Raw genomic sequence first — 13,650 nt, 5'->3', positions numbered from 1 at the left:
ATTCAATCTACTAGTCTTGTCCTTTGGTATATTTAGAGCATTTATATTTGATGTGATTATTGATGTGTTAGAGCTTAACTCTATCATTTTATTTTTTGTTGCCTCTGTTTTTCATTTCTGCTTTGTTTTTCCTATTTTTATATGGAATACTTAAACATTTTTTAACATTTCCATTTCTATTTATCTTTGTGATTTCAAGTCTATCTTTAATGCTTTTTTAGTAGTTGCACTAAGAATTACATTACATATGCCTAACTTTTCAAAGTCTGCTGATGTTGTTACTTTATCAGTTCAAGTATGAAAACTTTACTTACTTTCATGTCCCTTTATCCTCCTCTGTTTATAATATAATTGTCTTAACTTTTTCTTATACATACATTTATAGTTATATCAGAGACTTTTATAGTTTTTGCTTCTAATATCAAGCATAATTTGAAAGACTCAAGAGGAGAAGGGAAGCTTATTGCATTCTTATTCTTATGTTGCTTACTGTATTCTTTGCTCCATCTTTTATTGTTTCCCTTCTGTTTAAAGAACTTCCCTTAGCTTCTTGCAATGGTCTGAAAGTTTGGGTCCCCCGCAAATTCATATACTGAAATCCTAATGCCCCTGTGATGGTATTACATGATGGTGATTAGGTTATGCAGTGGGGTCCTCATGAATGAGATTAATGCCCTTATAAAAGAAGTACAAGAGAGCTACTTTGTCCCTTCCACCATGTGAGAACACAGCAAGAAATAATCAGTGTGTAACCCAGAAGGGGGCTTTCACCAGACTTCCAGCCTCTAGAACTGTGAGAAATAATTTTGTTGTTTAGAAACCACTAGTCTTGTATTTTGGTATAGCTGCCTGAACCATTGTTTAGGATAGGACTCCAGGAAACAAATTCTCCTAGTTTCCCTTCTTCTGAAGATGTCTCAATTTCTCCTTTATTTCTGAAGGATATTTTAACTGGGTATCAGATTCTGGGTTGACAACTTTTTCTTTCAGTACCTTTGTGCTACTTCCTTTAGGTTTTAATGGTTTCTGGTGAGAAATTCATTGTCATTCTCCTTTTTTTCCTCCTTAAAGGTAAGTTGTCATTTTTCCTGGCTGCTTTAGTTTTTAGAAGATTACATAATGTTGTGAAGTTCTATAAATTTATCTCGTATAGGATTCTCTTAGCTTCTTGAACCTGTAGATTTATGTCTCTTGCCTGATTTGGGGAATTTTTAACCATTATTTCTTTGGGTACTTTTCCAGCCCTACTTCCTTCTCCTCTCCTGGGACTTCAATGATACAAATGCTGTATCTTCTGTTCTAGCCCAATTAATACCTAAGGCTTTCTTTGTTTTCTTTTTTAGTCTATTTTTTTTTTCTCTGTTGTTCTTATTGGGTGATTTACATTATTCTACCTCCCAGTTCACAGATTTTTTTTTCCATTCTCCCCTCCATTCTGCTACTGATTCCATCCACTGAGCTTTTACTTTGGTTATTATATTTTCAGTTCTGAAGTTTCCATTTGGTTCTTTACATCTTTTATTTTGCTGCCATGACTTTTTATTTCTTTGCTGAAGCTTTCTATTTTTTCATTTGTTTCTAAGAGCTTTGTAATTGCTCTTTGAAGCATTTTAATCATGGCTGCTTTAAAATCTTTGTTGTGTAATCTTAACATCTCAGTCATCTCATGTTGGCATCTGTCTTTTTTTCATTTGGTTTGAGATCTTCCTGGTTCTTGGTATGATAAGAGATTTTTTTTTTATTTGAACTTAGAAAATTTCATTTTATGTTCTAAGACCCTTGCTCTTATTTAAGCCTTCTTTTTCATTTATCTTAGTCTAACACTGCTTCAGCGGGAAAGGAGAGCGCCACCTCATCACCGTCGGGTGGAAGTAGTAATACAGGTTTCCCACTTGTCCTCCATTGAAACTTGAGGGGAAGAACTCTTTGTTACTGCTGGGGGGGAATGGTCATTTGAAATCCCCACATGGTCTCCACTAACACTGCAGGGAGGGAAGGTTGTTACTGGCCAATAGTAATGAAAGTCCCAGTTTCTTCCCTGGCTTCTCTGACAACACCCCAGTGGGAGTATTGTGGCACCTTTTTACAGCCTCAGAAGGGTAAAATTCTAGGCTCCCCACTTAGCTTTTGTTGATGTGGGTAGGACCAAAGTTTTTTCTTTGGTATTTTGCTGAGGTAGAATGGCTATCGTCTAAAAGTTTTCTTTTTTCTAGGCTGCTCCTTTCCTGGTCTTTTTGCCAATAACAGTCTTTTATTAGGGCTTTTTTTTTTTTTTTTTTTTTTTTTTTTTTTTTTTTTGTCTGCACTTGGTCTGTCTGGCTTGCTAGCATCTTAGCTCCAAGTCTGGGATTTTGTAGCTAAAAGAAAACTCAGAGAATTCACCACCATGTTGTTCCTTGAGTTGTGAGGTCCTAGCTAGTTGCCTTCTTCTCCCCATCTTTCAGAGTCATCTCATGTTTGTTTTATACATAATGCTCAGGATTTTTAGTTGTATTTAGCAGAGGTATAGGGAAAGTATATCCACTTTCTCAGAAACAGAAGTCTTTATATTATTAGTTTTATGATTAGTGGAGCTCTTCTTCATGTCACATCAAAATATGTAAACAAACTGATTTTTTTTCCAAAGTAAAATAAGGAGAAAATTTAAGTAATTCTGTTGTTTCATCCTTAAATACCACCAAAAGCCCAACTACTAAGGTTAATTTGTCCCATTGTCAAAGAATGTCATCCCAATCAATCAGCATAATTATTTATTTTACTAGTGGCCCAGTTTTTTTTCCTGTGCATTTACCAACAGTGTACAGTGGCAAGAGTATTCTGTGCGTGACACAGAAATATATTCTTTTTTTTTTTTTTTTTTTTTTTTTTAAATTTTTTTTCAACGTTTATTTATTTTTGGGACAGAGAGAGACAGAGCATGAACGGGGGAGGGGCAGAGAGAGAGGGAGACACAGAGGGAAACAGGCTCCAGGCTCCGAGCCATCAGCCCAGAGCCCGACGCGGGGCTCGAACTCCCGGACCGCGAGATCGTGACCTGGCTGAAGTCGGACGCTCAACCGACTGCGCCACCCAGGCGCCCCCAGAAATATATTCTTGATTAAAGGAGAAAGTAGAGAGAAAAGTTTGATCTCTTTTGAGTTTTAAAAAAATCCAGTACTAGAAATAAAAAATAACAGGCATTTACTGGACATCGCCCATATTTAAGGCATGGAAGACACAAAGATTAAAACAAAACAAAACAAAAATTACAAACTATTAAATCAGTAAAATGGAATCAAGTAATTGTGATACAGTGTGATGGGAATACAGAAAAGGCATGAATAATTATGAAAACAGATTTTAGTGAAGGAATTCACATAAATAGCACTTAAGCTGGGTTGGGAAGGATTCTTCACTCAATACTCACCACCTGCCTGCTTTATACTAGGCTCCTTGGTGATGGCTGCAGAATGAATGGTATTTTGACAGTGATGGGGAAATGGATGGCATGAGTGGAAGGGTAGGCCTTCTAGTGATAAGGATAATTCAAACCAACACATAAAAATGTGCAGTGCCAAATAAAACTTATTAAAACAACTATAAGCAGTGCTGTTTGAAAACTCATTAAATTTGGAAACACTAAATAATAACAGTGTTATTAGCTAACTTTCAGTCATTCTTTCTATGGGCCAGTTACCATTGCTAAGTGATTTATATGAAGCATTTTATTTAATCCTATCAACCCTATTCAGTGGGTATTATTACCATTAGCCCTCCTTTACAGATGAGGAGACCAAGGCTTAGAAAAATAAGTAACATATCTATAATCATACAGTTAGAAAATAAGGGAGCCAGGATTCAACCTAAAGCAATTTGAATAAAGAGTCTTTATTTAAGCCACTACATAGCAGGCAATAAATTATGGAATTTAGCAAAGCACTTACAAATGCTTACCTTGGGGTTTTCATACACATGAATGTTGTTTTACAGATGTAGATGGCATGCACCTGGGCAAAAAAGTCAGCATCCCCAGAGACATCATGTTGGAAGAATTATCCCACCTCAGTAACCGTGGTGCCAGACTATTTAAGATGCGACAAAGAAGATCTGATAAATACACATTTGAAAATTTCCAGTATGAATCTAAAGCACAAATAAATGTAGGTATAACCTGATCATGTGGTATCTAAATAAATGGGCAGCATTTCTAAGTGTATATGTATCACTAGATTCCCAAACAAGTGTTCTACATATTTATTTGACATATTTTCCCATTGATGCTGTTAGACTTTTTTTTCTCATGATAATAAATAGTTGAGGTGAATAAACAAAAGAAGCATTGTATATGTTATGAGTATCTTTTTAGTTCAGTAGGGACACTGCAAACCTGTAAATTTGGCACTGAAAAGCTGGTCTGCTCACTAAGAGGAGGGAGAGGGAGTGGAGGTTGGTGTAACTAAAAGTTTCCATGGTCTTATCACTGCTAGTTAAATGCTTGGGATGGGAACACTTCCAAAGCACACAGCACTCCACAAAGTAAGTATAAGCATTTTATTGGCTGAGTACATCCTGGCACTGAAACGTGCCTGAGGACTACAGACACAGTTGAGCTCCTCTCACTCAAAGCATTTATTCCACATTGTGTAGGGAAGTCTGATTCCTATTAACAACAAACCAAGGTAGACAAATCTTCAGGCAAAAGTTTCCCTCAGCTTAAAGTTAATAAACAAATGAACAAACTAATGACTTAAATTATGTTTTATGTATTATATTAATATTACATTATTCATATATTTATATTATGTGTATATATATATACATATTTATTATATTATATATATTTTAAATGTCCTTATGAACAGAATATATTCTATGGGGAGATTATAGAGGAAGAAGTTCATAGTAGGAAAACAACTAGTTTTGGGAAAATGGCTTTAAAAATAAAATACCAGTCATGAAGAATCAAAAAGGAATAAAGCATTGGTTCTAAATTTGAAGAAGTAGTGGAGACTACAATAAATACGTTTTATTTCCTAAAGGTTTCTTCCTGTAACTATGGGAAGTCTGTAAGTTTATTTGTGCATTTCAACCCAAACATTTGCCAGCTGCCCCCACTAAGTTGTTTTGAATGGACATCTCACATCTTTACAACAAATAGACTGGTTTCACTGAGATCTTTTATTGTAATTACTAAAATACATTACAGAACTAATATCCACACCCACAAACACTAAAATTTTATTCATTCCTGAAATTTCTATTTCCCTGGTTAACAATAAATGTGAGGGGACTTCTTAAATAAAATAATTTCTTTTTCACATTAATGAGCATCATTTAACATCCATGAATTAAGTCTAGTTATAACTATGAATTTGGTTAGACATCAAATCTTACTGAACTATAATGTTTACATTTGTGAGGGATGACTTTTCACTTGAAGTCATGGATAAATATAATGTTATGTTACCCTATAATTATGTCCAGTATCTACATCCAAAAATGTGGCTAATACAGTGTGAGCCTAAAATAATCCCTATCACAGCTGATGATGTCTAATTATATAATCATATTCTTTCATTAATGACAACAGAGGAGCAGCTTTAAAGAGTAGTATAAAATGAGGTGGCTTAAGGAAATTCTTTGAAAAGTCATCTACAAGTCTAGGCACCTGAATAAATGAATAAATCCAGTTTTCATAACTTATACTTACATCTCTAAGTCCATGCCTTAACTACAATTCTGGAGGAAGGCACAATGAGTTTTTAAATGTCTTTATGAACACAATATATTCTTTCATCACTAGTATCTCAAATTACTGACAACATCCTGTGGCCAAATGTTTTGATTATACATAAAAGGTAAGAATATGCCTTGATAGTTTTTCAGTATTCCTAAAAGGTTGAACATTAAATAAATAAAATAGTCTGTAACAAGCATATTGAAATAAACAATCAAATGCCAATAAGTAACTTAGAGCAATAAACAATAATAACGTATGCAATGAACTAGTATGTCATTGAGTTACATAACCCACTCCAAAGTCTGTTGAAATCTACTCTCTCTTTTTTCTAAATGAGGAAAGTAATGTTCAAGGAAGTATATTAATTTGTCTTAAGCAACACTATAATAAATAAGATTGAAATCCAGCTCTCAGAATTTTAGAATTCTTGGCACTGACACTTATCATGGTGTAATTAAAGGAAACTGGGCTGGAAACCAGAAGACCAGGGTTCCGTCCTGGCTGTCCCACAAGCTGTGCAATTTGGAGTCCACTTAAAAGTTTTTTTAGCTTTCCTGGACCTCTTTTCTCATTTAGAAAATAAGAGAATGGACTAAAATGTTCTCTAAAGTGCCTTCTTTAATGATCTGTATTTAATTCTAAAAATGACCAGCATAATAAATCATTGAGGAAGAGAGAGTGAACCACATTATATAATGATATATTTGCTTAATCAAGGCACTAGATTGCAACTTGGAGCAAGCCTTGTTAATATGATGGGAATTTAAAAACAATATTAGGCTCAGGTCTATTTCCATTCATTTATTTATACTTTGGCAAATATTTAGTGAATGTCTACTGTGTTCTAGATACTATGCTGGGAACTCATATATAAATAAATACAGCCTTTGTGTAGTGAAGAAGAAACAAAGTAATATTGAAAGAAAACAGCTATTACTTATAATCTACTTCTTGAATCATCTTTATATGATTTATATCACATTTTCCTAATTTATTAATTACATTTTCTGGAATGAGCTTTTACTTTTACTGGTTCCCTCAAGCAATAAATATTGTCAAAATAATTATTTAACTCTATATAAATGTCTTATTTTATTATAATCTTTAGGACATCATTAGATGAAAATATAAGCCAACTCCCTGGTAATTTAATGCCATTTGTCCAAATTCTAAGTACCATTTTAAAAATGAAAAAGCTAACGGCAGCTTTGAGCTTACTCTACCGCTAAGAAACCGTCAGAATTAAGCCACACAAACCTTATGACATAAATAACAACAGAAAATGTGCTGTCTTGAAAAGAAATGAAAATACACTCCTTGCTACAAAGCCAATTTTGAAACCCTAGTTCATGAATTGATCAAATTCTTACACCAGTAGGCAAAAACTGAAACGGATGAAGAAAACAAGCATTTAAGGAAAAATAAAATAGAAGAATGATTCATGATAATTAAAATTAACTTTTATAAATCATTATAAAATGATATTGAGGAAAACAATCTCCATTTTACGGTGAAGACTACATATGTTTTTGGTAACTATGGACTTTTTAAAATCCTTAGAAATCTTAAATGATAGTGGGGAAAGGGGAAGTGTACAATAAAAAATAATTCTGAAATAAGACCAAACTAAATATACTGAGATTCCTAACATATATTTATTTTGTGCAAAAAGTAACTTCTATGTATTTGGCAAAAATTATAGAAACATGTTTTTTTTAAAAAAGACCTTTTATTTCTATTGATATTTCAACAGAAATCATGTAATAGACATTACCCATGTGTTTATAACTTGTATGTTTATGACCCGTAAGATTCTGCTCTAGTTTTACTTTGTTTAGGGTCAACTTAACTGAAATAAAAAGAAACAGATTTTCATTTATCTTTTCAACTTCTCCTGAAGGGAATCACACAGGATGGAACTCTGTAATTTAAGGCTTATATCATAACTAAAGTAAGTTGCTACTCAACTACTATTAGGCTTTCTTTGTATATTTAACGATGACAATAGAGGTACTGGATGTCGCCTGATAATTAATGACTAGCTAGACACAGTTGATTTTCCTGTTCAATAATCCCCAGGAAGAAGTCTTCAAAGAACATCAGTATTATGATTCTTAAATTACCGTAGGTAGAATGGTTTGCAAGTTTAGGTGAAATGTATCTCATGGACAAATTTCAGGTACTTAGAAAAAGAATTCTAGATTCATGATGTTCCTATATTTATCTCAGTTGGCTTTTTATTTATAATTAAAGTTTTGAGAGGTGATGTAGGTTCAGAAGTGAGAAAAGATACCAGTCTAGTCTAGACTTAAATGTCTAACACTTAAGATAATTGCTACATTCAAAAAGCTAAATACTGATATTTCTGAGTATAACAGTATTCTAGTCTTTAGAAATTGTTCCTTGTTGCCTATGGAATAAAATGCCAACTCTTCTGCTCAGTAATCAAGACACTGTGCTCACCTAATAAACATTATCTCTCATGTCTTTGCTCCTTTCCACAAGCCAGCTTCCCATTGCCAATATGTGCCCTATTCATTTCCACAGCAGCTTTATCCACGGTGTCGCAGAAAGTAAGGTGAATGTAAAAGGCACCTGGAGAGTGGCTGTGGGTGGGGAAAGCCTGAAAACAAAGATAAAGTTTATTTAAGTACTAAAGTGTAAAATTATTTTTCACCAGATCATCTTAGAAATACATGTAAAAGTGAAAAAGCATTTAAAAATGTTTTCTGCCTCTGTCACATAAAGTCAAAATTGGCTTTTATTTGCTATGCTCTTCACTAAATTTTTCTTTCTAAAGTTAAAAAAAATGACTAGGTACTTCTTAGATTGGCTTCTTCTTAAAACACACATATTTCTCCGATCAAATTACAACAATGCTTTATTATAGAGATAATGCCTAGCCTTGCTTCTGAAGACATCACCTATTACAATGTCTTTTTCTCTGTTAAACTGCAAATTAACTGTTTTTAAAGGTGCTATATTAGTGCCATAGAATAAATCCTAAATTATAATAGTAAAACAAATTCACCTAAAACTTAAAAGATGAACATCTCTTTTAAGCATTTTACTTCCTAGAAATCCCAGATTCTTCCTTTTATAAATCTATGCAGCTCCAAGTATATTTTTTATACACAGCTAGAGTTCAAATTTTAGATTAAATTTTTAAATAAGACAAACTAAAGAATATAATTAAATCTCAGTATAAACAAAATAGTAATGTAAGTGTGACTAAGCCAAATCTTTGGCCGGTATGCTCTGTAATATTAGATTTGTAAAGACCTAAAAATGAAATAGATTCACCTTATAGGGGCTTTGTGAATAGTACATTAAATAATTGATACCAAGCCTTAGACACAGTGTCTGGCACATAGTGAGGCTCAATTAATTATTCAAAAAATTATTTTAATGTTTATTTATTTCTGAGAGAGAGAGAGAGACAGAGGGCGAGCAGGGTAGGAGCAGAGAGAGGGAGACAGAGAATCCGAAGCAGGCTCCAGGTTCTAAGTTGTTAGCACAGAGCCTGAGGCCAGGCTCAAACCCATGAATTCAGAGATCATGACCCAAGTGGAAGCCAGATGCTTAACCGACTGAGCCACCCAGGCACCCCTCAATTAATTATTATTAACTGAAGTGTTGTCATATAACGGATCCTAGGTTAGGATCAGTAAAATTTCTCATTCAATAACTTAACCAACTACATATAAATTATTGAAGCCCCAAGAAACAAGAAAGTGGCACTGTATTTAAGTTTTAAATATACAAATGGAGTCTTGCACATACGGTATCTCCTATTAGTGTGTCCAACATTTTTGAGTTTTCAGCAGAGTTTACTTTTGATCAAATACAGCACAACATTGCCATGCAGAACGGGAAACTGGATGGAAGCAACTTGGAAGGTGGCTCACAACAAGCCCCATTTACTCCTCCCAACACCCCGGATCCACGAAGTCCCCCAAATCCAGAAAACATTGCACCAGGTAACTGTCCCCTTACAGACAATAAATAAAATAAATAGAATAAAATTGGTGTGTACTTAAATATATGACTCAGGTCATTTGGACCCTTTAATGAATGGTATGTAAATGACATGGCTTTGGTTATCATGTCTATTTTGTGGTTAAGTTCAATATGAACATAAAGATTTAGTTCTAAGAAGTCATATAAAACATTTCCTATGTTCTTTCAGAAGTTTCGTTGTATTTGTTGGCAATCATCTGTTATATTAAAAATTGAATCACTTGTCATGATATTGACATTCTATTTGTATAGGACTATAGTTTATCAAGTGCTATGATATATATTGTCGTCTTTAATTTCAAAATAACTCTGACACATTTATTACAATCCTCATTGTACAAATTAAGAAACTGAGGTTATGAATGGCTATAAGCTCATATTGACTGATCAAGAATTAAATCCAGACACCAAATTTACAGATGCCTTCTGTAAGGTGACCTTGTGGAGATTGCTTTTATTATTCTCTGCTTTCTTAGAAGACTTTAAATGCAATTCTTTAAGATTGCATATTTGTTTAATATCTGAAAAGAGAACCAAATCCTTATCCAGTCAGTGTATGTTATTTAGAAATTCTGTTAGATTTTGAAATACTAAATCTATCACAAAAACTATCTATTTAGACAACATTTTTTCAAAATAATTGATGGCAAGTACCTTCAAGTATTTCCTCAAGAGAATGTATAGATTTTTTAAAGGTTCAAATACTTTTATCTTGAAATTAGCAATACTTATGTCATTTTTTTTTTAATTTTTTTTCCAACGTTTATTTATTTTTGGGACAGAGAGAGACAGAGCATGAACGGGGGAGGGGCAGAGAGAGAGGGAGACACAGAATCGGAAACAGGCTCCAGGCTCTGAGCCATCAGCCCAGAGCCCGACGCGGGGCTCGAACTCACGGACCACAAGATCGTGACCTGGCTGAAGTCGGACGCTTAGCCGACTGCGCCACCCAGGCGCCCCTGTCATATTTTTATAAACAGTAAATTTAGGAAAAGTAATTCTAGAATTCTCCTCAAACAACAGCAATAGTTTTTGAAAATATGTAAGTAAAGCAACTGTATCATATTTAATCTTACTTAAAAGTAAATTGAATGCCAGTCATTGATGACCTTAGATTTATTGACACTCTTATTGAACACCACAATGAGAAAAAGTATTGATAGATACAATAAAATAACACTGAAGGAGACCAAATACACAATTAGAATGCATAGAATTCTGAAGTAAAGCATCGTGATAAAGTTCTTAGTTTTCCAGTAGCCTTTTTCATGGTAGGAAAGCAGGTAACAGATTTACATACACAGCATTAAGCACACAGGGGAAAAACAAGCTTCAGAATCGGACAGACCTGGGTTCAGCCTCCTAGCTCTTTCCATCCCCGCCTATTTTAAGATTGTGCTGGGAAATAAAGTAAATCTCTTTGAATCTCAGTTCCCTCAATCTGTAAAATAAGGAAAACAAATCTCACTGCACAGGGCTGTGAGAATTAAGTTTGATAAGTATAGTCCCAAACATATAATAAAGTATGCTAGTCCTCCTTTTCCACAGGAATATGCCTGAGACCCCAGCGGGTTCCTGAAACTGTGGACAGTAGTGAATTCTATGTATACAATGTTTTTTTTCTATACGTACATACTTACTATAAAGTTGAATTTATAAATTAGGCACAGTAAGAGATTAACAACAACAATAATAAAGTAGAACAATTATAACAATATACTATAATGAAACATATGTGAATGTGGTCTCCATCTCTCTTTCAAAATATCTTATTATTCTGTACTCTCCTGTCTTCTTGTGATGATGTGAGATAATAAAATGTTGCATGGGGAGGTGTAGTGAGGTGAGTGAAGCAGGCCTTGTGTTAGGCTACTATTGACTTTCTAACCACGTATCAGAAGGAGGAGCACCCGCTTGGGGACAGGACAGGACCATGATAACTGCCTTTAACTGACACCGCAGAAAGTGAAACAAAGGATAAGTGGGGTACCATTGTACTTAGCTAAAGTTAATCCTTTCCTTATCAACTTTATATCCTTAAAACATAATAGAATACATACATATTATTTTAGCTCCAACCACCATGTGGTAACTACTTGCCTTCTAATGTTTGGAGTGTTTTTTTGTTTATTTTTTTAAATAGCAAAGAGAAGACATATAGAAAGGCTTATGTTGGTTCAATCCAGTACTCTCAGCACGAAGTTAGAACTTTTATTATGTGGTCATCTTTATAAACTATGTAATTACAAAGGGAATAAAAAAAAATTCATCTCTACCCTCAAGGAATTCATGCATAGGGAGACAGGAAAAAGTTCACATTATATTTGTGGTCTCACTTTGCCTCTGCATATATAATTCAATATCATATATGCATTTTATTTATTTCAAAATAAATGAAATATATATATGAATATATAAATATAAATAAATATAAAGAGAAAGTTTAAAAGTATAAACTCATGGAGCTCTTTAAATCTATATATCCAATTATTAAATATTAGGAAATGTCTATGTAACACAGACTAAGAAAAGGAGGATTTTGGAGGTTATCAGATAGTTTGTCCTGAAGCAAGAGTAATGGATCCTTCCTCCTTGGTTGATAATTGAGGAAGCAAACTTCAGTTTATCCTAATTTAGCAAAAAAAATTTATTAGTTAACATGCCATGTATCTAAAATCTAACTTTTCTCAAACATGAATCAATAAGAGTATTACAGTGCCATAATACTGCAGGAATTAAGTTCCTTTGAACTGAAATGTTATCTTAAAGACATTATTTTAAAATCAAACAAGAAATTTTATCATGTAGCATTGCTGAAATGTAATGTATCTGAGAACTTAAACATATGCAAATTCTTTCCTATAAATCAGCACATCAGAAAGAGTTATTAGTTAATTCTATTTATAAAAAGAAATTGGGAAACTTGGAATATTAAAAAAATGTGAAAAGATTAGACCCCTTGTCATCCCTCAATGTAACAAAGGTTATAAAACCTTTAAAATTATTATAAACATGATGTAGAAGCTTCAAAAGTATCCTGAGCAAAGTTGGTTAGGAATAAAATACACTAGAATGTATACTAGAATTATAGTTATGTGATCATTATGTTTATTGGTGGAAAAATACTGAGACAAAATACACACAGATAAAATAACTGTATTGGGGTAGTGGGATTTCAAGGAATTTTTAAAAATATAAAATTCTAAAATTTCCAGTTTCTAGATGGCTGACATTTGATCACTTTTAGGAAAGGAAGAGGACATTAAAATGTAATAGTTATTATAATGGAGTTATGTTTACAATACAAATGCAAAATGCCAGGAAAGTAACTCTCCTTTTCTGAGGGAGACAGGAAAGGCTAGATAGAAGAGGTAACTTCAAGCTAAGGCTTAAAATAGGAATTTGCAGGTGGCAAGAATTAGAAAAACATTCCAGGCACAGGGAACTAATGGAACAAGTAGGGAATCATATGGGGACACAACAAGCTTCAGGTAGAGTGGACCCAAGTTCTGAGGCATTAAAGGGACAAGAGAATGGCAGGACATTACCCTGGATGGGGCTAGGGCCACATGTGCAATGCTAAGTAATTTAGACTTTTGTCATGGGGAGCCATCTTAGCACCCTGAGAAAGGGAAGTCAGTGACAGGATCAGGTTTTCCAGTTAGAAAGGTCAGTCAGGCAGCAGTGTGGGACATGGGGGAAGGGTTGGGATCTAAAGGATTAGTATGAAGGCTATTGTGAAAGCCCAGGCAAGAGATGGTCAAGGCTTAAACCAAGGCAGTGGTAACAAAAATGAAGAAGATAGAGGGAAGTTTCTAGAGCAAGGTTTCCCAATGTTCTTTTTGCAAATCCCTTCCCTAAGACTTGTAAGCCATACTTGAGACTTACCGAAATCAAATCTCTGGAAGGAA

The 13,650-nt window shown here is 33.9% G+C and overlaps 1 protein-coding gene across 1 annotated transcript in view; it reads left to right on the top strand.

Moving 5' to 3' along the window:
• Positions 1 to 13,650, top strand: part of MYOZ2 (myozenin 2) — a 41,793-nt gene that overhangs the window by 12,317 nt on the left and 15,826 nt on the right. Inside the window, exons 3-4 of the mRNA XM_030313162.1 lie at positions 3,970 to 4,139; positions 9,570 to 9,699. Coding sequence (XP_030169022.1) covers positions 3,970 to 4,139; positions 9,570 to 9,699 — 300 coding nt within the window. The remainder of the gene's footprint in view (positions 1 to 3,969; positions 4,140 to 9,569; positions 9,700 to 13,650) is intronic.

This window comes from Lynx canadensis, chromosome B1 (assembly GCF_007474595.2).
Source record: "Lynx canadensis isolate LIC74 chromosome B1, mLynCan4.pri.v2, whole genome shotgun sequence".
NCBI lineage: Eukaryota > Metazoa > Chordata > Mammalia > Carnivora > Felidae > Lynx > Lynx canadensis.
The sequence above is the reverse complement of the archived record's forward strand: the minus strand, read 5'-3'. Positions and strand labels throughout refer to the sequence as shown.